Raw genomic sequence first — 25,646 nt, forward strand, 5'->3', positions numbered from 1 at the left:
TGTTATGGGGGAAAATGTTTGGGAGTAACTGGAGAAAACCCACTTGTCCGGCTTGGTCACCACTGACCAAACTCACATGAGCCCAGTCTTGGAATCGAACCTGGGTCACCTGGGAGAAATGAGTGTGCTAACCACTGCGCTAACCAGACAACCGATTAAAAATAATTTAAATTAAACAAAAAGATATCTGGATAAATCCACTATGAGGCATCAATGATGGGTGAAATACAGCGTATCCAGGAGAATGTTGTCAATCCTTGTGAACAACAGGGATCTTCACCTATATGACAAAACTCATTTTGTGGTAGAGCCTGGAGAGGCCCTCCCCTATGAGGCAGCTCAAAACGTACAGAAGGTGCTACTGACAGCTATAAATACTGTTACAAAACCACTGGGTGTCCAAATATCGGCAACACAAGTTCAGGATTTAAGGAGGTACTCTGTAAATTTGTTAACACCTAGGGGTTTGGAAATAATTTCTTTGTATATTTTTTAATTCGCACCTTTCCCATGAAATTTCACATCTGTTTATATTGGATGTTATTGAAAGGCTGAGCTGTTTCAGTTTCTAGGTGTATTTCATGCCTGTCTCCATAGGAAATATGGGATTCCGTCAAAACATTGATTAGAAAATAACTGATTTTTTTTTCAGGCATATTTATATGTTTCACATTAGAGTATTTTTTTAAAATTATATTTCCTGGAACTTCCGCAGTTGTTAATGATGGATTCAGGATATAATGAAACAAAATTTTAATTTAAATCTACTATTGGGAGATATAAAATATGAGTATAATGTCAATCAATTTAGAATTGTTTCAACAAATTTGCCTGTAATTGGTGAAATTAAATGTTGATTTCCTTAACTAATTTACTTATCAAAAAGATGACAAGTTGTTATCTTAATCATGTTATCATTTCTTATAGGCATTAAGGGAAACCCTTAAAGGGTCTAGAATAAACACTATTAAAGACAGGTGGGCCCCGGAGCTCACACAAAGATAATGAAACAAGAATTGTTTTAAAAGTTAATGCTTTTGTTAAGGTGTGTGAAATTAAAGAAAGGATCCTTATACATTTATCTGTTAATCTGTGGTTTTTAAACACATTTAAAAACAACCAAACACTGGATGGTTTCCTATGACCTGTTGACTTTCAGTGATTTTTGCCCCAAAATCACAGGTGTCCTTAGATTAAACTTTACATTTTTAAATTTTCAATGCAGGCACTCACTCAATATCTAAACTCTCTGAGCTATCTCAGTAGCTGAGCACCGTGAAAAAGCGATTATCTGACCAATTATGGATGTGTTTACGCTTTTCTGAAACAGATAGAGCGGGGTTTTGTTAGTAAATGGCGTTTAAATCGGCACATTGTCACTATTTCTCACAAGGCTGTTACCACAGCACAGTAAAACTACTGCCATTTCTCTTATTGGTTTTCCATTGGCTAAATGGGAGGAGCCAGCAGAAATTGATAAGATATTCACTGCAAAGCTTCACTTTATTGCTTTGATTGACAGCTGGCTGTATCATCATATTCCTGTGCAATACCTGAGATTGCATGGCAAAATTCCATTTTTAAGCAAACTTTTCATGTTATGTGGTTGAAATGAACATTCTCAGTCATAAGCAAACACATCCACGGGTAATGATGAAAAGACTTCATTAGAACTTGTTATTTGAATATAGCAGTAACTGTTTATATTTTTAAAACAATATTTATTGTTATTTAAAAAACTGAATGAGTGAATTTTAAAACAAAAAGGACAAATGATATTTGGTGATATAAATCTGAACAGGATGCTTTTAGAAAGGACCAGGAGACAGATGCTGTTGGGTGCGTATGATTTTAAATAAGATGTTTTATTTTTTATATATTTCTATTTAATTAAGATATTTGTAATCATTCTGTTATGTGGCATGTTAAAAGGAGTCGCATTTGGTGCATTGTTCATATTGAAAGTTGAATATTGCACACATTATTTGTATATTAAGTATTGTTTTAAAGATATGTCATTAGTATTAACCAGAAAAGAATAAAATATAACATTATTAAATGTTACCCATACAGTGACATATAAAAGACCATTAGTTATGGAATTAATACATTTTAATAATAACTAGGTAATTAAAGCACTATAACATAATACAAATTCAACGGTATTTGACTTTGACATTTACCTGGAATACCTTGCTATTTACCCAGAACTGTCACTAGGGTTGGGATTTTGTAATTTCTTGTCATCACAACTATACACATCTGCAGCTAAATTAAGTTCTAGATAAAGTCACTGATACAGTACCTAGATATTCAGTGTAACTTGATTGTAGAATATAACTTCAGAATCATAACTATTAATAAATATGTTTTCCTTCCAATAAAAATACCACAATTATTTGGTATAGGAATTGACAGCTACCATAATTTTGACTGCATCAATTCTGAGTAACAGTCTTAATATCTTTTTTAATTTCATAATTTACTATCATTGCTATCACTCTTTGATAGAGACATTGTTGTCAAACTTAGGACATTATTGTTCAATGATTTACATTCAACTATTTCTGCGTGAGCAAATTCACTTTTCATGCGAGGAGGGCATTTTACGCCCATTACTGTATCATATTAACATCCGAAAGTGGCCTAATACCAATGATAAAGGGTCAAATTATGAAGATACTACTGTAATGATCTCACATTTGGATAATACCGGCCAAATCGCCTGACCTTCATGAATTAATGAATATAATTGATGTAAGGTGATCTTAATTTCATGATTATTTTTTTGAATGCTCATTTTCTATTGCTTCAGGTAGCAAATTTAATGCTGCTTGAACAGTTTAACATTATGAGAGATTAAAACAACTTGATTTTTGAGAAATCGTATTGTAATTGAACATGTTTAGTAGTGTTTCGTATTTTATTATTCCAAAATCTAACCTTACCCAAATATTCGAAGCCTTGCTCATGTTAATAATAATAAATGCTAAGTATATCTGTAATTGTGAAAAATTGAATATTTAATTTTATTGAAAAAGTTTGACATAAAAAATTCATTGAAAATGCATAGTTGTGATTGGTTAGAGCCGCAGATTTAAAAATTAATTTTAAGCAGCAGAAGATATTTCTGTTCTTTTTCTGTGAAATATGTCTAAGGTCTATTTCTCTGACCAATTTTGGCATTTATTAACTGTAATTTGTTTTTTCTTAACCTGAAATTTGCTACTTCCGATGAAATATTTCTATTTCATTGTTGATAAAATACCGAGAATATTCCAATTTTGTTTTAAAGAAGTGACATACTGGCTGCATTTTTACCTCCAATTTAGTTGCATAGTTTTCGTTGCGCCTTTCTCTTATTTATATCTGCCAAATTCGATATATTAACAATCAAAATCTGGAGCACCCCTCCGAGATTATATTAGATTTGCAAAAGGGTCCTCAAAAAATGAAACTTCCATTTACATGTTTCAACTGGTCGGCCCCATTATCAATTTTAAGTTCACTATCATTTGAAATTTCTGGTACTTAAGATTGATTTAGTTTTTGACCACACTTGTCTTAAATTTATCTAAAATTGCTACTCTTATTCAGAGAGATTTACCCAATTGAGTCAAGCCACTTTTGATTAATACCCTAAGTTTCCGTAAATGCTCATATAAAGGCAAAGTGTATGAAAAAAACGGTTGGAGATAATAATAACTATTTCATGTGATAAAAGCTGGACATTGATCTGCAACGTTGATGAGTTGCACTTAAACTTTCTTTTAACATTTTTTGTTTTTAGACTCAAACACACAAACTGTGAAAGAAAAGTAAAAAATGAATATTATTATGAATACATTATTATTTGACATTTTTATACAGTGTATGTACCCCATGTCTTACATCTCCTGCTGCTAATACTAACACAGTTATTTGTTTGCAATAAGTAAAAAAAAATGCTCTATTTTACAGTGCTTCAGGGACATGCATGAATTAAAAGGCCTCTGTGTAAATATTCTTGACTTTTCAAGATGAAGTCTTTTTAAAAATGAAAAAATAGAGGGATACAATTATATGCTCAAAATATTTTTATTTTGTAAATTGCAGACAGCCTTGAGGATGGCTGGGACATGACGCAGCTGAAGGAGGATGAGTTTGAGGAGTTCTGCGTCTACATCGTGCACGACCGCGCATGCGAGAAAGTGTGTCGAAACCGAGCACAGGCCTCCCTTCCTCGCAACCTTACCCTGAAACCATCCCTTACGCAGCCAGATAATGTAAGTCGAAGTTTTGCAAGTTGATGGTGGTGTTGTTGCTGATGTTGTTGATGATGATAATATGATTATTGCAATGATGATGATGATGATGATGATGATGATGATGATGATGATGATGATGATGATGATGATGATGAGGCAGATGATGATGATGGTGACGATGACGATGAATGTTATAATAATTAGAGACAGAATTTTGAAATTCTGTCACTGTGGACAACTATAAAAAAATTTGGTTTGTCATATTCTGTTGCCTTGATGTCAGCATCTATCTGACACAGTAATCTTTTTTCCAATCTAGAAGGTTTATGACTCCTAAGGTGCTCAAAGTGGGTGAAATAAAACATCAAAAAACATATATATCAGAGAAAGTTATGATTAAAACAAACCCGTTTCTCAGTCATAAAGATAGGCTCTGCTCATAAGATGTCCAAATGATAGCAAAGCGGGAACCACACAGGTTCTCTCGTAAAATTGATGGAAAGTCACAGTTTTATTTTCCACATCTATCTTTATAGACGAATACTTCCAGAAACCATCTTTTTTCAATGAATTAAAAAAACAGAACAGGTTTAAAAAAAAATATGTTATACTATTAATGATGCTGACTTACAGACTTTAAAATATAAAACCTGGCAAAGTATCTACTCTCAAATGTTGATACCTATCCGCGGAAATGATCTCTATCTGTTCCTGATTTATGTATTATTTGAAAAAAATCACATAATGTTATACATATATCCTGGAATTTAAAAGAAAAGAGCTATAAATGTTTGTATTCTAACATTTGAAAAGACACAGCAACTTAATAGGGGAACCAATAGCTAACCATTTTGATTTAACATGTTTCTTGGTTAAAATACGTTAAATATAACAGTTATTTCTCGAATTCTGGCAGTTTTATTTCAAAAACATTTGTAGGCTTAAAATTCAAATTATCTTTATTGGGGCTATAATGATACGGCTGATAGCATTTATTATGATCATAACCTCTCAGTCCACATATGATGGTAACTTTTCTAAGAAAATCCCAAATATCTTGTGTTTTTCCAGTATGATATTAAATAAATTATAAAGAATTAATCAATGCTGATGTATTTTACTAATAGAAGGTTAAATATATGTTGTACGTATTTAATTAAATGATAGGATATTGTTGTTTTATGAAGCTACATTTTTAATATGAAGACAGAAATTATTCCCAATAAAATATATGTAAAGAAAAAAAATAAAGTTAATTTTATCACTTTGCAACATTAATTTTGTTTTAACCAATAAATTTTATTCTTAAAAGAATTGTCATATTGGTTATAGATACCATGAATAAGATCATTCCCCTACCTGAAACCAGAAATTGTTATGATGAAAGAAATTGTGACAGCAACATTTTTCATTTTTAACGCTTTTTTTTCTGGCTGGAAGTTGCACAGTAAACGATTGATTCTCATCTCTGACACCACCCTGCTGTTTGGACACAAAATAGGTTGACAGTAAGTCGCCACAAGTTTTTTGGCAGTTTTGTACGTTTATTTACTCTTTTATAAAAAAGGAGCAAAGTCTAGGAAATTTAACTTGCGGGGTGCAGTCTTTTTCAATGGACAAGGGTTTCGACTATATGAATGAGTTTTTGGCGTTTGAATAATCATCTCCTTCAAATTGTCTGCATTTGTTTGTATTGTAATTGTATAGTCGTTGAGGTGTTATAAATGACGCTATTGTACACAGTAATGGTAATTTGATTCAGAAAAATATAACTGCATTTTATGTCATTCACAGCCTTTAATACAGCTTCCGATGTCAGATTTAAAAATGTCATAAATATCACTTTGACTTTCCATTCTTCATTCAATGATTGATAAAAAAGCAATCGTTTTCTGCTTGTCAAATCTCTGTTTTCCTACTCTTCAAAAGGAAGTTGAAAAGTTGTGAGGCTCTTCAATTTTGGAGGTGGGAAAAGTGGTTCTGTATTTGAATGTGAAAGCATGTTATTGCCACCAATTTGTAATGAGGGGGGTTATGCCTTAAGCCCGCTGGGAAAGTAATGGGCCGGAGAATGTTTTCTTGAAATCGTCAACATGTTTTTTACCTGTTAACAAAAAGATTAAAAGACTCACTGATAATGCATGAACACTTATGTTGAAGTCATGATCCATTCAATTAATTATAACGTGGCATCATATACCGTAGTACCACCAAATTAAATCTCTGAATATTTTGGTATGATTATTTATTCTGCTGGCCTTATATATAATCATTTTTTAGGTTAAAGCTTGTACTTTTATCACAACCTTAACTTGCAAAGTTGCCAGTTTTCTGACCTGATACAGCAGATTTACTTTCCATATATTATCATACTTTAGAAAGTTTACATTATGTTAATTACACATTATAAAAATTCAGGCACTATATCTTCAGATGTCCTTATATCTATTAAATATAAATAGAAGCCGTTTCAGTCCTAAATCAACACTATATCACTGTATAGAAGATTTTAAAGAGATTAATAAGACACAAAGTGTCAACAGAAGGCATCCATCGTGGCTGGGTTCTGCAGCTGGGCTATAATTTCACCTAAAGCGATCTTGAAAAATTACGAAAATTCTAAACTTCAACAATCACCCATTTCCTTCCTGGGTGACAATTTCCCAAAGTTTTGTCGGACAGCCAAAATGCAGTGAAATATGGCCAATTCTGGTAGCTTATCGCTGCAGCTATCTGCATAAATTCTCCTAAAGTGTACGGAGTTAAAGTCTCACGTTTCCATGTTTAATTCAACGATTTTGACACCTTAATACGCAGTCTCAGAGCTTTCACTTTTGTGGTCTCGATGTTTAGCGAATTTTGTTGACAGTATGTTATTTTCTCAATTATATTAAATGTTCTGATATATTTCAATTCTGCTTTCCCATGGTCATCAAGTGGTGGTTTTTTTGTCGCCGATTTGGTTTAAGTCAAACTTTCTAGTTAGTCATTTAAAAATAATTACAGGGCACAACAGTTGGAGATTGATACTGGATAAAGAAATGCATTGAATTTTCTGAGTGCAAGTTGATTTAGTTTCAAAAACGCGGAAAAGATAAATATTGCTCTTCAAATCTAATCCTTTACTTGCATTTTTTGCCTCTGTTTGTATAGCTTGATCCTGATGTCTGTGGTCTGTAAGAAAATGAAAGGGCGATGATTCCATTTCAAATGATGAAAGGCAGCGCGCAACAATTTCTTGTCATAAGAATAGCAAAATTGTATAAGATCACATGCAGTTTTAACCTATATCAATAATAGAGATCCTTCACACTTGTTCAACTTTGAATACACTTATTTCTGGACTGAATATATCATTTAAAATGATATTCAACCCAATAAATGGTTATTATAAAATGAACAATTGTGGGAATTATTCTGAAATTTGTTAACATTACTTTTACTATTCACCTTATTTCAATATAATGATGAAAAGGCTTAAAAAATCACAGGAGCAAAAAGAATGGAAATAATGAAAGACAAAAAATTGAACACTTCTTTTATGTTTTCAATTTCAGATAAAAGCAAAATTTGACACTGTTAAACTAACCTTTAGGATATAAAGCAAGCTATAGATGAGGAAAATTGTCACACTAAAAATGGCCTTGAATATCGCATACTGTCAGGGCTGGTGCAACCTTAAAACAGGAATATTAGTACAAATATAAGAATAATAATTGTGTACATAAAACTGCGTATGTTTGTGGTAAAGGAACTGGCTTTATCCACCTCCTGGAGAGTGTAAATTATCATGATATTCTTCTTCAAATGACAAAGACTGCCGCTGCCTTGATTGATAATTTAGTCTGCTTTTGAAGTCAAGAGTAAATTCTTCGATAACATGAAAGTTTTGATTTGAACTTGACTCTCTCCAAAATTTGTCAATTTTTCTCCTTACGGAAAGTCCAATGTTTTTTCGTTGATTAGAGATTAAGTCAAGTAATCCAGGAGCCCATTGACTTGAGCTCGTCTAATCATACATTAATATCTCAAGATTTCTCGTCATTGAAGTTTGAAGACATTTCCTGAAAGTTTAATCCTAACAGGAAGAATTTCCTTGGAAATTATGAGTTTAGAATTGATAAAAACTAAGAAAAAAACTTTCATTGAAACCATCTGCCATTTATGATTTTAACGGTACTTTTGATATCAAAGTGATTCTTTCAATCATATTTCTTATCATAGTTTTAATAGATTTATGGGTTGTTATCACAGTGCTGATCAATTATCTGCCCCTAGCTACCTGGCCTGTGATAAACGAGTTGTGTCCCTTTAATGGTGGTGATAGTGATCACCCCTGCCTTCACCTGTTGTACCGCCCGGTCATGACATGGCACAGTCGGACACAAGAGCTCCCTTGGATAGGGGGTCCTCGTTTATAAGTTCAGAAGATTTTCTTCAGCCTGCTTCACAAGTGTTTGTTCCATTTCCACCTGTTAAGTTATCAGAGTCATACTTTTTCCATCAAATTTGGTAGATAGCAAAAAGCTTAAAAGAAATTTCATTTCCCTGAACTTTTTCTTTCAGATAACAATCTCCCTAATATAACTTATTTTTTTCATAGAGATTTTGATATCATCATCTGCTTTGATTTTTCTGGAAACCATCTGTGAGAGATGAATGAATCTTGTTATTTGGTCGTTTTGATATCATACACTTGTTGCTAACATTTGGCTGGTCACTTTGCTTGTTCTAGATGCAGATAGTTTTACTTCATTACCAGGTGGAAGATTTTCATCAGTAACGTCAAAGCAACACTTTTAAATGTAAGGATATTAATACTGATCAAAAGAGATGGCTTCTTCCAAGGATGTTCCTGTTGTTTTTCAGTTGTGGTCCATTCCCCAGGCTTGTGTACCAATACATATCGGGGGGGGGGGGGGGGGGGGGGGGGGGGGATACTGTATCAATTGTATCATTTCATCCCCTAGTTTTGCCACTGTCTATGACAACGTTACTCAGTCCATATCCTTACACTATATAAGGTCTATTATCACTTTAACATACCTGTTCTGTGTACGTAACAAATGGTTTTACCCATATTTGGAATCAGAAAAAAAATTATATATAGATATTTAACTATATCAATGTCTGTCTTCATTGCTATAAGACAACAGTTTGTTTTGGCAGCTTTACACTAAGTAATGTTTCGTATAATGTGGCTTAACTCTTATATATATAAAGATATTTCAATGCTGATTGCTGTGACCTGAGTGTATGTTTGTTAAATCTTGTATTATTGACCTAACGAAAGGGGACACGGATTTAGTCCCTGTTGGACGCGGGAACGTCAATCTGATACAGTGATCTCCTGCTGGTGACCTGATAAGTTTGGCTTCACTGAGGTTGGTTCTAGTGTCTTTGTGGTTTCCTATCCTGTTTGAGCCTTGCTGGCATATATGGGACTTGATTTCAGAATTAGTTCCTCAAAAAAGAAGAGAAGAAAATTTAATTAATCATGTCTGTGTTCTAACTTTGTTTTGTTGATAAGGAACAACTATTGAATAATTTACTTTAGATATATATCTTTTCCAGTTTAAACAATCTTACACTATTCATAATATATTCTAAGGGAGATAATTCATTCACACATAAAAAGGACATTTTCCCCCGGTGTCGCTAGTATGGATGTCACTTGTGCTGTTACATCTAATGGTCATTGAATTATCTTATGTTTATTGAAATTTGCATCCATTATCAAATTTAATCCTAAAATATGCCAACTTTTGGTAACTTTCGATTACAAGTTAAAGATAGGAGAAGGAGCAAATACTAAAATGTGCCAATCACTTTTAATACAGGATTATATTTCTATCTTTGGCAAACAGAACGAAACCAAAGAAAGTTTATTCAATGGGATGAAAATTAGCTAAAACATTGAGAAAGTAATGATAAGATATTGATCAGGATTTCCAGTCCTCTTGAAAATGAAGTAAACAGCAAAATAGAACAAAAACTTACGGAGTTATCTTTTTCTTCTCTGCCCTACACATTTTTGTGAAATTTATATATTTCATTAAATAAATTATTTATTTGATAAGCGAGTAAGATATAGAAGATAATTATTACATGCATGTTTTTTAGGATTTTGATTTTGCTCTAATCGTCTATTGTATTTTTAGCTGTTACTGTATTTATATAATATATACTTACAAAAAATAATTGATTTGATATTCATCATTAAAAAAAAGAGATTTTTTGTGAAAGTCAATTATGACTTTAAAACTCATTTTACAAATTTTCAATTCAAAAAATAGAAATGTTTATTATCAAAGACTATATATAATATTTCCACTTTATCATAATTATACTTACAGTTTCAATATTTTTTCAATGCACAATTTATTATTTTAAAGCTGCACTGTCTCACAGATTTACCATTTTTACAACTTTTTTATTTTTTGTCTTGGAAAAAAGCAATTTTTTTTGCCGTAAATATCTGCAAATCAATGATTTAAGATTGCTGACAAAAGATCAGATCACAGATTTTCATATTTTGTTCGAAAATTAATGTTTCATGGCTAATGGTTTAAGAAAAATGCATAAAACATCAATTTTTAAACTGAAACATAAAAATCTGCAATCTTATTTTTTGTCAGCAGTCTTAAATTACTGGTTTCCATGGATTTTTGCAAAAATTGACTCGTTCCAAGACAAAAAAAAAAAAGTTGTCAAAATGTTCAGTCCGTGAGAGTGCAGCTTTAAAGTGGAAGAAAGAAAAGACATTTTTCACAAGAAATTCATTTTACCGTCAAAACTGAGAGGTGCCAACAAAGGGGAATAATTAGTTGGAGATTTCTTTCTTTACTTGCAAAATAACAAAAATTCAAAATTAATTCTCTGATCTACGATAAAGTTAATACCCCTTAATTGACTAAAACTTATGTCAAAGTGATTGTGAAAAAAAACTTTCATAAAGAAACGAATGGCATTTGATTGATTTTAAAGAAAATTAAAAGTCAATTTGCAAGCTTAATATAATTTTAATTTTTCTTTGGAGCAGCATTAGCGAAATTCTAGAAGATTATCCTTAATAAATGTGTGAGATGATAGAAACCTTTACAAATGTCTGTGAAAAGACGGTAACTGCAGATATACTTTACCAAATAATAGGTAATTTTTATATCATTTCTGACCTGCCAAATGGTAAAATTAATAATCCAATATTTTATAATCATCAAGAACAGACACTAGTCTTGTCCTTTAATGACTTCTCATGCAAAAAGAACATTCTTTATTTTTCTGCAGTGTTTTTTGTCATCATTTTAAGCAATTCATACGAGCTTGTGGTTTTGATTTTCCTCTTGGAGGGGTCAAAATTTACTTCTTATTATTCCAAAAAATAGTTGACAGTAACCTTTCATGATAGGACTGAAACTTGAAATTACTGGTGGCCTTTAAATCATATAGATTCCCATTTTCTTGATAAAACTTTATTTTCTTCAGACACAGATGTATTGAAAAATGATGTTAAGGTCCAAAAAGTCAGAAAAATCAAGCATTACCAGTCGGGTTACAGCTATATTGATATCAAATTGGTTGAGCGTTGTTTTTTCTTCTGACAAGAACTTTCCAATCAGAGCTTCAGGTGCAAGTTATCTGTCCCTTGCATATGTTTTTTCTGCAAAATATGTCAAAAGTGGCAGCGTATCATTGCAAATATCTCCCTTATAACAAGAAACGTGTGCAAATGTTCAGCCCAATTGACTTCAATTGATAGTGGAGTCTTGTTTTTTTGCCTTTGCTCTACCGACTTTTACTTACCATTCACATTTTATGATTTCAACGAGCTGATTTGGACTAAAACGCATTCCATAAAAATGTGCAAGAGATATGTTTTGTTAATTGAATTAAGAAACAAGATAGGGAAGGAAAATTGGGGATCTAAATTTGAGAGTTGTAGCAAATATTGCATATAAAAGGAGATGGACTGTTTTTGGTATTATTCAAAGGTGATGACAGTATCTTTTCTTTATTTAAAAAAACGAGAGAGTTGAACCCAACTTGAGGTGAAGATTTTGTCATTTTAAGAAACTATGTAATTAGAAAACAGTTTGCCACTTTTTTATATGTGTTCATTTCTCTTGGGGTTCCTAGTGTTTACTTAAACCCACTTTTTGCATAAGGTGAAAATGATAGGGACATGCAAATGTTTGATTTTTGTTTAAATATCATTATTCAAGAGGAGGTGGTAGTAAACTTTTCAAATTGCATTTCTGCCCTCAATTATCGTGCTGGATATTCACTCTTTGCTTAAAATATTACTGCCCCCTTTTATCTTTTTCTGTTATTTTTTTATACTTGGGGAGTTGTTTTACACTTCTTTAATATTATTATTACACTTCTTTAATATTATTAAAATGACAACTTTTGCAGGTATTTGTCACTTTAAAGGAAAGAACATGTTAAAAGTATGCATTGTATGAAAACATTGCTATGAATGCTTTGTAATAATTATTTTTATTCCTGTTTTGGGGTTTGCACTTGTGAGGATGATGATCTTCAACATGCTTTGTCTGTTTCTTCAAGAACCTCTATTTTGTGGCCATTTATACTTTATGGATGGACAAATTAATGTAATTTCATTTTCTAGAGGGCTCTATTCAGATTGGATAGTTTCGGTTGTATTTGTCTGTTGCATGTGTACAGTGTATATTTGAGGAAATTTGCTGTCTTCTTCTTTTAATTTGTCCTAAACCAATTGAATGGAAATCTTCAATTATGGAGTTTTCTGAAGATGATATCGTCTACTTTTTATACTTCATTCTAAGTTAATTTCCCTAATATTTTTTAACAGGTCAACCTATTTTTGTTATTTATTGTGCTTTTCTGAAGAAAGTTTTGATCGTAAGGTTAAGGTTGAGAACCTGAAGAGGTCTCGCTTTCATCACAATTATGTCTAATAATGTCCTCGAAAAATGATTCTGTTGAACTTTCAAGTGATGATGATTGGATGATTATATAATACGGTTCTGATTTAATTTCCATCAAGGGTTAGGGTTAGAAAATTGAAAAGAAATTTTAAATGAAGAATAATTTTCATTCTCATTTTTTTTGAAAATCCCTGAAACAGTATCATTAGTTCATCACGCTACTTTGTTATGGTATAAATAAGTTAATTTCTCCTTTAAATTTTGAAAGGAAACTATCCTTTTGATAATCACGAAAAAATTGTTTTTAATATTATAAAAATCAAGTTTTAATAAGTTATTTGGCTAAACAAAATAAAATAAAATAGGGCCTCAGAAGTTGACATTGATAAACCTTTACTCATCAATTAACTCTCATTTTCGTGTAATGTAATTAATATGTCCAAAGCACCTAATGCCATAAGTTTCCCTGGCCCTGGTTCTGTTAGATGCCAATACAGAAGGTTATCGGGCAGGGCAGGCGTGCAACTGTGCCCCCCTGCAGGCTAACATCTGATCCAGCCACACTGCTTATCAGTACTAGCGGTTGATGGTATGGTTCAGTATGAGCCTTCCCCAGCTGCTTGGCACCGGAGAAATTAACAAGAAAAACCACTGCAAACCTTTCCAAAGCCACTTAGTTATCGGTTCATCAAAAAATGAGACAGTTATCTTCTTTTACTTGGTCTTAACTTTGTATAAAACATGTTTGATTTGCTGATTCTGTTTTTTAAAATCATTTCCCTGGTATTCAGAATGCTGAACAGGAAGTGGAATCTATTTCATAAATCATTAGATATTATACAGGTAGATAATAATGTGGTATTTTTTACAAGATTAGGTAAAGTCATTTAGTTGTCATGACATTAATTTGCATAGAATATATGATGGTTCACAGACAGTCACTTGGTTACAAGAAGCAAGCCTAGAATTTAAAAACTAGATAGGAAGGTTATATGTTGGCTGCTGTGATAAAGTGTTTCCATAAACTGCATGAACCCAAACAGCCTTATAATGCAAACCAAAGTAAGTTTAGTATAATTACAAATGTTTTTGTGTATTTTCAGGCTCAGGGAGTGTGGAGTGTGGACTACATTCCGCGGGGAACTAGATTTGGCCCGCTTAACGGCATCATCACCCCTGAAGAACCAGTGCGCCGAGGTGATACAAACAGAATATGCTTGTGGAAGGTATAATTGTTTATATATCATCCTTGTTTTAACAGTTATTTATGGTTTTATATCATAACAATAAGTGCTAGCTACATGACCCACAGTGACTCTAAGTTATTGAAATTGTGAGCAAGTGCTTTCAATCCAGAGGGTAGTGGGTAACGTGATTGCTTTGTGCTGTGTTGTCAAGGGCATCATTCAATAACTACCACGCATTATAAGTGAATAGCTTTGAAATTTCATCAAAGTTATTGAATGGTTACTTTTCCGTTATGGCAGTTAATGTGTAGACGAAACATGGAAAACACTACAACATGGTACAAAGGCAGGTAAAAAAACAACATCAAATGAATTTATTCTTGAACTATCCTTATTATTCACTGTTGAAAACATCCTTGAAGGAGTCTGATGCAGAGTGTAAGTTCTATACGTCACTAATAAACGAGCTGGCTGAACATTGACTCTGAATTTATGCTTTGGAAGAGAAGAGCTCATCAAGAAGGTCAAGGTACACTTTGGTGTAGTAATTGGCCTCATCATGAACAAACTTGAACCATGGCCTGATAACTCAAAAACCTCTCATGATATTTACATGAAATTTAATACAATTATTTCCTGAGACAATACACATATACTGTATATGTGTATATTACATATCAAGGTTCATAACTCTAGCTTTAAGAATAGTGAAACTGATATGTAATGACCCTTTAGTGACTAAAACAACAGGAATGTTGCCTATGTCTTTGCAAGTCTAGTCTTTGGATGGTATCCAAGCACTATTTACACAGGGTATGAATATTACTTCATAAGTCGTGTTTCTCATTTTGTTTTTTTAATGCAAAATAAAATTCTGGAACAAAATGTAGATATCAATATAATCAGCATTTCTTAAACTTTTAACAAAGATGATCATAAAGTCTGAAATCCATTAGCTCTGATATTCATGAAAATGAAATGATAAAATGATCACGGGGTTATCACGTTACAAATATATTCATGCCTCCATTATCTACAAACCGGATATTCCACTTTCTTTGGATGCTTTTTTTATCATAATAAAAAATTTCATCACAAGAAATTTTCAAGACTTTCTGTATATGGTCCAAAGTCATTATTATTATATTACATAACGTGTATAACAGATTCGACTGGAAATTTAAATCAATTTTAAACGTAAATTTGAATGGTATATTGATGTATATGAATCATTGTGCTGTAGTTGGTGTAATAGATGCATGAATCTTAATTGATACTTACAAAGGGAAAAGCTCAACATAGTCAATATGAAATCTCGGCTTATAATAATTATAAATTCCTGTCTCTAGAATTTGATGTAATGGGAAATTTGTTCATAAATATTTTATCGGGAAAGCATCACCGATGGCTTCTGCAGCCTTTATGCATAAAATTGACTTTCCGTCAAAACCCCTTTTTCAGATGATATCATAATATTTATATATTTTTCTCAATGGCGAATTAAACTATTTGCATATAGAGTGCATTATCTGGGTGTTTGTATAAAGCGGAGACGATGATCTGCCTCATTCAGAGATGTCACTTTTCACACCAAGCCATAGCCGCTTTTTCCGTAAATGTTCCTAAATACTCATAATATTTCTATTCAATACCATGTTTAGAGTTTTGTATAAAAACTGTCAAAATTTGCAAGATAAAATATTTATGACTGAAGACCCATTATCTAATGTGTCGTTGACGATATGTACAGAGTAAAACTCGTCTAGAATTTCAAATAGAAAGTGAGAATAGATGCTAGTAATTAGTTTTGTGCTATCAAAATTTCAATTAATCATTTAATACGGCTTATCTTGATTCGGTTTAGAAATTAAATCACTCTGAGATGTAGTCAGCATCATTGTGAACAAAAATGGGTGTTTCCGCTGATAAAATCGAAGAGAATAACGAGAATATTCTTTATAAAGAATAGGACAGCTTCTTTCTAGATTTTAATTACTGGTACAAAACAGATTTTTTGGTTACTTAGTCATTTTTGTATAACCAAAAAAGGCGCAAAGCAAAATATTTCTTTTTCATATCTGTTGATGAATATTATATTAATCATCGAAAAATGATAAAATTACAAAACATATTAGATAAATTCTCATTAATTTGTAAGCCCTCGACCATAAGGCTTTTGGAGAGCAATTCTCCAACTTTCAGAAGTAAAACATGTTTACTTATTCAGCAAAATCATTTAATATGAGGTGACAATATCATCAAAGTGAATCATATGAAAATTAATATCAGTAATTTGCCCTGGTTTACAAGCAGAATAAAGAAAATCTTAGAGTATGATTATATAATGATATTTTCGATTAATCGCATGCAAAGTTTAAGGACCTTTTTAACTATGGCTTACTTTTAGGACTATAGACATAAATTTTATGATTTTTAATTATTTTTTTTAAAGATACTTAATAAATTTAAATAATTTTTCCTGGTTCTTAGAACTTAGACATAAATTGAAAGAGCCTACAGTTATTGAGAGGTTAAATATTGTTGGCATCCATTGTGCTATATTACCTAAAGGGCATGCCTAGGGGATCTTGTCCATTATTGTTTTTATTTTGTACCATTGACCTTTCAGTTAGCCTTGATAATTGACCTTGACCTTTTTGGTAGCATTAAACACTGACCTTGACCTTTTATGTTACCTTAAGCATTGACCTTTTAGGTAACCTTAAGCATTGACCTTTTAGGTAATCATTAGCATTGACCTTAACCTTTTTGTTTCAGATCTTCAAAGACAACAGGACATGTAAATACATGGATGTCGGAGACACAAGTCGTAGCAACTGGATGCATTACGTCAACTTTAGCTACAATTCCAATCAGCAAAACCTGATTGCCTGTCAAATTGATTTCAACATCTACTTTTACACGATAAAACCGATTCCTCCTAACACAGAGCTACTAGTCTGGTACTGTCGGGAGTACGCGGAGAGACTCAACGTCCCAAAAACCGGGGAAGAAATGCTTCAGGCTTGGAGTAAGTTGTATAAAAGTTGAACTTTTCGACAAAATGATTTAAGAGTTAATTGTTTGCATGGACTCAACATATCCACTGAAAATAATTATCTTTTATTACCCTATTATTTTAACTAGTATTGGTAATTTATTTCCCTATCATTTACTTACTGAAAAAGGTCCAGGATGGGCCATAATGAAGACAATACATGTTTAAAGGATGACCTTGTATACAAAGAAATGACAACTAACAAGGTCATCAAACATAAAACTCACTAAGATATGGGCCATTCATTCAAAACAGTCTCATTTAGTCTGAGCCTAGACTTAACCAATCTTTTGCGAAAAAATATCAGTTATACAAAATAATGACATTTAGCAAAATGCATCATCAAAGCTTAACTAGAAGGAAATTAATATGAAGGTTTGAAATTTGGCCTCTTAAGTCTGATCTCAGACTTGAGACTCTGTTCTTTTTAGGATTTGAGATTATCTTCTGCATGACATAAAAAAAGTTGAGAGAAATCTGATACTGGATGTTAGTAAGATACATTCAAAATCAAATTTTATAAAAATTTACCAGTCTTTTGTTTCTGTCTAAGAGAAGGTGACGAAATATGAGCTTCACATGTATCTTTGGTATTATTTCAATTCTTTAGTCAGATATTAGGAAAGATAAGATATTGCTTGTCAAATTCAAAACTATTATTTTTTTAGCCATGCAAAATGTTTTAAATTCCTTACTCCCGTTCTTTTTTAATTGACTCGTAAATATTAAGAGCTCAATGAAACCACCTAATATTCAATTATCATTGGCAAAATAAAGGTTTTAATTTCTATGTTAATTATTCAAAATCAACAGCTGTCTGCGTGGTTCGAGTTTTTGTCACAGTTTTTTCTCCTTTATGACACAAGAAATGTATAGGAGGTAGAGTTTGTTTTCTTAAGGTGTGCACTTTAATGACAGAGCAGTACAATCCGTTATTGAAGCCACATGCATTTCAGATCGTATTGCCTGGATGAAATGAAAGTTACTTAACAGGAGATCGCTTTTTTTGGTGTGAAAATAATAATTATATCACTTAAATCCGCTATTCAGTCCTGTCACCAAAATTCATGTCACTTTATTTTCTTCATCTAAGATGTATAATTTTAGTCTTAGATTACATCAAGTTTAAGACTATTTGCATAAATATGTGAAATATATTTGAAAAGTGAGAAAGCAGAGTTTTTTCAAGTAATAAGAATAAGATATTAAACATTAAAGGATTTGGCACAAAAGAGCAGAGAATTCAGTCAATATTGGTATATATTAGCATATGACATTCCTATTTACTCTAAAATATGATAAACGTAATATATTTAATAAATAATTCCATTTCTCTGATGATCGAATAGGTTTAACAGTTTTAATTGTTCCTCAAAGTGATTGAAATTACTTCATAAAGATCCGCTCTCAGACTAATTTCATAAAATCCCATATATCCTCTTGATCTTTTAAAGTTTCGGTGATATGTAAATATTTACATAAAAAGAAAGTAAAAATGAGTAGATTTTCATACCATACATGGTTCAAGTACATATTAAGGGAACAAAACTTTTCTACTTGAATTGTGAATAAGGCTATTTTTCTATTACCCATGCTTTCTTAATGGTTTTGACAGGGTTTTGTAAAAACATTATGTTCACATTACAATCTGAGATCATTACTTGCAGATCAATTTTTTTTTTTTCAAACAAGTAGTTTTTTCTGTTTTGAGAGAAAATAATATTATTATAGTTACAATGTATGAAAAAAATTGCATGCTCATTGGAATATCAATTTTTTTAAATTATATCCGCATCTACATATTTATGAATACCCATCATATCTAAATGTTTTGTCCTTCCAGAGCGCCAGATTGTTGGTCAGCCCACACCAATGCCGCTGCCCACATACATTGAAGAGCGCCACTTATGTCTCAACCGCCACCCCCTCCCTTCCCCTCAGGGGTCATCACCCTCCAAAGTCAAGGACAGGAGTCATGGGGTCAAAGACGAACACTGCGACAGTGACGACAGTGGTGTTCGTGAGGATGGGTATGCGATTGATTACAGCCTGCATAAACGTGATGGGAGCCCCACCAGCGATGACTTGGACCATGGTATTCATGGAAAAAGGAGCTCTCTTCACTTGGACGACTCCTTGTCACCATTTAAGAGCCCTAAGTTCAACTTTGGCTCAGGAAGTGCCTTTACCAGCAAGATCTCACCTATAGCCTCTGTGAAAAGCAGCTTGCCAAGCATCATGGCTCCCTCGCCCATTAAACCTCATTTCAGCACCCCAAAACGAAGTCTCAGCTCTGGATTCTATGAAAATCTGTTCTTGAAGAAAGTAAAGGAGAACAGTGAAGACTCAGATGAAGGGAGACATAAATACAAAGAGCCGAATGTGAGTCAAGGACAAGATTTCAAGCCTGACATTAAAGACATTAATAAGTCTGAATCAGACAAAACACCAGACACTGACTCTAAGGATATCAAGATTCCAACATCTGAACCCTTTGCTCCATTGCCTCTAAAGTTTCCTGGTATGATGATGGACAACAAACCAATGAATCAGATGATGAACCCATTTCTGGGTCCCAACCCTGAGGACATGTATTCTAAGTTCATGCCTGGGTCAATGGGGAAGATGCCTCCGGGCCCGGGTCCCATGTATTTCCCTCCTGCGGGCCTTCCCGGGATGTACCCTTTCAGCCCGATGTTTCCATATGGGCCTTACCAACATCTGCCGTGGCCAATGTTCCCCCCTGGCTACCCTCCAATGAGCATGGGTGGCTCCCAGCCCCCACTCCCCCATCCGGCGCCCCATCTCCAACAGTCACCATTTCCCCGCCCACCTACCTCAGGGGCACCCAGTGGGGAATCACAAATTCTCAACCTTAGCAAGCCTAAGTCTAGCTTTGAAGCTCGCGGCCACAGATCCTTGCCTTACCCTCTCAGGAAAAAAGATGGTAAAATGCTTTACGAATGCAAGTTTTGCATGAAAACATTTGGACAGTTATCAAATCTCAAGGTTCATCTCAGAACCCACACTGGCGAGAGGCCTTTTATCTGTAAGACGTGTAACAAGGGGTTCACCCAGCTCGCTCACTTACAGAAACACCATCTGGTGCACACGGGTGAGAAACCTCATGAATGCTCCGTCTGTCACAAGCGCTTCAGCTCCACCTCAAATCTCAAGACACACATGCGCTTACACAGTGGCGAAAAGCCTTTCCAGTGTAAACTCTGTCCAGCCAAGTTTACCCAGTTTGTCCACCTGAAGCTTCACAAGAGGTTACACACAAACGAACGTCCGTATGAATGTCCACAGTGCAACAGGAAATACATCAGCGCGAGTGGGCTGAAAACACACTGGAAGACTGGGAACTGTATTCCCTCAGGGCTCAGTATGGACTATACCATGCTGATTCAAAGAACAACAGAGGCTGCTATAAAAGAGATGAGCGAATTTGGTGATATGCATGACATTGCTCTGATCGATAATGGTGAATATGAAAAATTTGATAAGGCTTCTGCAACAGATAAATCAATCAGAAAAGACTTGGAAAATGGCAGTGAAAATCAAACTGATGAAAGATTACATTTTGAGTCATTGAACAAAGATAGGGAAGACTCAATGGACAACTCTGACATGATAAATTCTAAGGCAGATTCCTCTAGTCGACCTTTGACCCCCAATAGTGCTACATATGACAGTTACCATAGTGATGACCTCGATGAGGAAGACGAAGGTCACATGTCACCAGTAGGTCAGAATGACCTTGAACATTCAAATCAGTCTGCACTCTCTCCGACCTCTGACTTTTCTCAAGGTCAGCAGATTGACCTATTTAGGGAAAGAATGAAACAAGCGATGGAAAATCCTGATAACAGCTCTATACTTCATCAATCCTTACAGCAGAATCAGCTTCATTTTCAGCAGCCATTAGATTGCTCAACAAACTGTTAAAGTCACAACAGCACATGTTATAGTTTTACTGACAGTTTTTTTGTACTATTTTAGAATCTAATTGTACAAATTAGTAGACAGTGTACATGACATAACAAGGATTTGACTCATTCAATTGAATAATGCATAATAGTTCATTACATCTCCATCTGATAATCATTGTATTCATATCAAAACATAATTATGTAGGTTTAGTTGGAATCATATGTTTGTAATCATTTTTTTGATAATCTCATTTGATATTTATAAGAGTCGGTATTCATTAAACACCTGAAGTCATTTCCGTACTTAAATCTTTTCCTTACTACAGTATCTCACTAGTGAGATTATATATAAACTTAATAATACCTTAAATACTTCATTTTCGTTACTTCTATGTAATAAACAATCTGTTATGTTGTAAAAACAGTAACTGTTGTACCTTTTTAAGATTTGACTTTGAACGTTTTACGGCTGTCAACTTAAGTTAAGAAATTACTTAAGATGTATTATGAATACAGGCTTTGATCATTATCATTCTTTGATCATAGTGAAGTCTCATATAGTTTTTCTTGTATGTTATTTATGATCGCCAAATGACCAAAAATGTCTGTGCAATGTCATGGTTATAGAACAATCATTTATAGTTGTGTAACTCATTTGTAATTCATTCACATATCTTAATGGACCAATGTCTTAATTATTCAGGGTTATATTTAACGTTTCGCAGTTTATTGGATAATTATTGTCCCTTGCATTTGCAAAATGTAAAAAATTGGCAGTGAAAAATAACAATTATAATTAAGATAATATTAATAATAATAATAATAATAATGATAAAAATACAATAATAATAATAATTATAATTATTATAATAATAAGAATGATAATGAGAATAATAATGATAATGAAATAAATAATATAGTATAAAGATTTGCATTTGAATGTAGCATGCCTGTTAGAAAAATGTGAATGCAAGTATGAGAAATAAAAACAAATCTTATTATATTACAGAACACATTCTTTGATTTCAAGGTGTTTGTACATTATATTTATATTATTTATAGTCTGTGTATTGAACATGTTTGTTAGGTTTTGTTGGTTTGATTTTAAAGTATTGATGTGTTACTAACTTAATGGTTTTCATTTGTTCTAACTTATTTAATATAGCCAAAATATATTGCTATTTCTAAAAGAATAATAACTCATGATTTCGAGGATGTATAGTTCTCACTATTTGCATTTGAAGGCTCGCCATTCTTGAGCGTGTAGGTATTATCAAAGCCCTTGATGTTGTTGTCATTTAAAATCTTTAATATATACTGTAATTTTGAAACAACATGATATTAATATGAAACTTGTTACACAGAACAGAACATAGGTTAAAATGAAAAATAGTTAAGCAAGTCACATAACTCTAGCTTAATACTTGAGTTGTGTCCCTTGGAAATTAGAAAAAAAAAACAGACAAGCATCAGAATCCGCATGCTGTGCTCTTGTTTCAAATGAACAGTGCATGAAAACACTACAGTAACTTTTTTCCAGGTTATAAAATACATTTTATCTTTGAAAAACGGCGAACATTTTGCAGGAAAAAAAAAGAAATTAATTTCTTAATTGAAAGATGGGATGTAGAAGCAAGACTATCTACTTGATAAGATTTGCCAAAATCAGTGAAATTTTTCAACAGCAAACTGGTATAAATCTTATCTACTGATTGTGTCATGATTATTTGGGTGAAAATGTAAATAATTTCTCCAAAAATGTTACAGGGCTTGTCTGTTATGATGTAACTGTTTGAGTTTGATGCATATAATCTCACATGGTCAATTAGCTTTACTTTTGTCATTAATTTTGCACCAGCCTAAAATGAGTATAAGAAATAATTTGATTTTTAACAGAAGACCAAACTTGTCTTTTACTCAAAAGTATAATTTTTTAATCATACTTCATTTTATCTGTTGGCAAATGAATTTTTTTCAAGTTTTAAAGATAAGACATCCCTTCCAGAACACTGCAGGAAAGCATAATTACTTACCACTGGTAATCTTAGTCTAAGGAAAAACACGGATGATAGTTTGATGAAAATTTAGTTAATTTTACAATTATGACATTTGCTTCTATTATGGATAGTGCATGATAAGAAATTTGGCGCCATTTCATTTATATGCGTAACATCTGCAAAAAGGATAGTTCTCACAAATCCTATGTAAATATGTTAAAATTAAAGACTCTTCATGATGCAGTGGTTTTAATTTTTGTCCTTGTATATTTTTGGCAATGTTGGTGCAGTAAGTGGTGAAATTGTTGACATATACCCTAATTACTATCATTATTGAATTTAATATGAGATCATGTGTTTATTTCAGTAAATTTGAAATGGTCATCATACCTGCTTGCATTTAGTATCACGCATAACTACTGGTATAATATCTGTATCTATATTTAATATAATACGCGTGCAATGTCCTTAAACTTTACTAGTTCATCTGCTCCCAATCTGAGACCGTCCCGAGGTATTTTGATTTAAGCACTCGTTATTCAATCACTTTTATATTTTGTTAGAAGAGATAGATGCTTTAATTTTTACTTGTTGATATTTTGAAACATAACTTTTGTTCATGTTTACTTTCATATCATGTATTCTACTATTCAGTACACATGGTATTTCCTGCAGTTTCATTTAACAAGTGTTTACGTTTTGCAGCTGATAATAAGATCTATTTTTTTCATTCATTTTCTGAATATCATATGTTTTTATACTTTAAAGATGCCGATTACATTTTTGACCATCGCTGACTATTATAAATGTCTCAATTAACAGTTTACCTTAGTAATGTGCATTTAATATAATGTAACTTGTATGTACAATTATTTAAGTCATATTTATACATTATAAACGGAACACATATAAGTTGTATTTAAAGTGTTGTATTTGTGTTTGTATAATAGTAAATACCCGAGTACCACTACATTGTATTTCTGATTGTTTTGTGTTAAGAAATAAATGTGTAAAACAAGTTTAAGATTTCTTTATTCTAAATTTCAAGGTCGAAATACATGAAAATACCCAAATATATAAATGTTTGATAGATTTTAAAATCTTGAAATCTTATGAAACTCTACATAGGACTGGATGTCAATGTGTGAACCTGTAATATTTTAAGTTGGTTTGTTTTTCAAATAATGTTTTTCGCATAACTCAAAGTTTGTTCAAGATATTCACATGTGGTACACATGTTACCAGATGCAATAGGCATATTTGTAGCAATGCCGTTATTAATTGTCAGGGTATTCTTCGATTGGGATAAACAGTCAAGCACGTGTGGTTGTTTTGACTTTGCACATCAAGGTCGGCAAGGTCTATTGAAGAATTGCAGCCGTCTCTGACATGTCGATTTCATTTGATTGCAAACATTGTAACAAAGGTATCTGCAATGCATAAGATTGTTTTATTCATTGATTAAAACACTTTTCAAACGAATAACAACATTTATATTAATACAGGACTTCATAGTCTGACCTTCAAGCACCGGAAATTAAGAATTATTACATATGGTGCAATATCATTGATTATGAGCAAATTTATTGTTATGATAATACGCAGAAGGAATACTTTAAAGGGTACCACACTTCGAAGAAATTTTATCGAAATACAAGGATTCCTCGAAACAAGATTAAAAAGTACACGTGGGCTGCTATGTTTCAAGTTTTACCAAGATTGATTTAATAGATCAATAAAATGATAACTAAAAGCTATATAAATGCGACAATTTTAAACCGACTCGTTAATGTGCACAGCATCATTTTCACCTTATTAGCCATTAGACTTTCCTTCCTTACTATATATTACAATGAACAAAAAATAAAAATATCGCTATTTATCGTTTTACACCAAACTGGTTAACTCACCGTGCCTCATATTTACATGTTATATACATTTGATATCTACAAGTATAAGTTCACCGTCTATTGACATTGTAGAGGTGGACTTTCATACAAAACATTAATTGGACTCTTTCAATTACCTTACTTTTTCCAACATCCCATATTTCACAACCATTGTTGAGGGCCGATGAGACAAAGGCGACAAAAAACTGGAATGCTTGGTTTGAGAGATTTTACATCAAACTGATTAAACACAGTTTAGTCTATACCAGTGTTATTGAAATTATGAGTGTATGTCCACGTTTCAACATGTTTAACTGTTCTTTGTTTTCCAAATACAGCAATTATATGTTTATTGGCCCCAACTTTAACAATGCAAATCTGATTTAAGCTTTTTGCAAGTATTCAGAGGAACTTAATGCCCCAT

General features: G+C 32.6%; 1 protein-coding gene across 2 annotated transcripts in view; it reads left to right on the plus strand.

The window, feature by feature from the left end:
• LOC128239353 (PR domain zinc finger protein 1-like) overlaps positions 1 to 24,352 on the plus strand; it is a 49,488-nt gene extending 25,136 nt beyond the window's left edge. Inside the window, exons 1-5 of one of the 2 annotated variants that reach the window (XM_052955973.1) lie at positions 1,536 to 1,839; positions 4,096 to 4,265; positions 14,263 to 14,385; positions 17,125 to 17,377; positions 19,248 to 24,352. In XM_052955973.1, the coding sequence (XP_052811933.1) occupies positions 1,773 to 1,839; positions 4,096 to 4,265; positions 14,263 to 14,385; positions 17,125 to 17,377; positions 19,248 to 21,352 (2,718 nt within the window). In that variant the 5' untranslated portion in view covers positions 1,536 to 1,772 and the 3' untranslated portion in view covers positions 21,353 to 24,352. Of the gene's footprint in view, positions 1 to 1,535; positions 1,840 to 4,095; positions 4,266 to 14,262; positions 14,386 to 17,124; positions 17,378 to 19,247 lie in introns of those variants that run through there. The other variant, XM_052955972.1, reaches the window with a different exon arrangement.
• Positions 24,353 to 25,646: the final 1,294 nt, after the last annotated feature.

This window comes from Mya arenaria, chromosome 6 (genome assembly GCF_026914265.1).
Source record: "Mya arenaria isolate MELC-2E11 chromosome 6, ASM2691426v1".
Lineage (NCBI taxonomy): Eukaryota > Metazoa > Mollusca > Bivalvia > Myida > Myidae > Mya > Mya arenaria.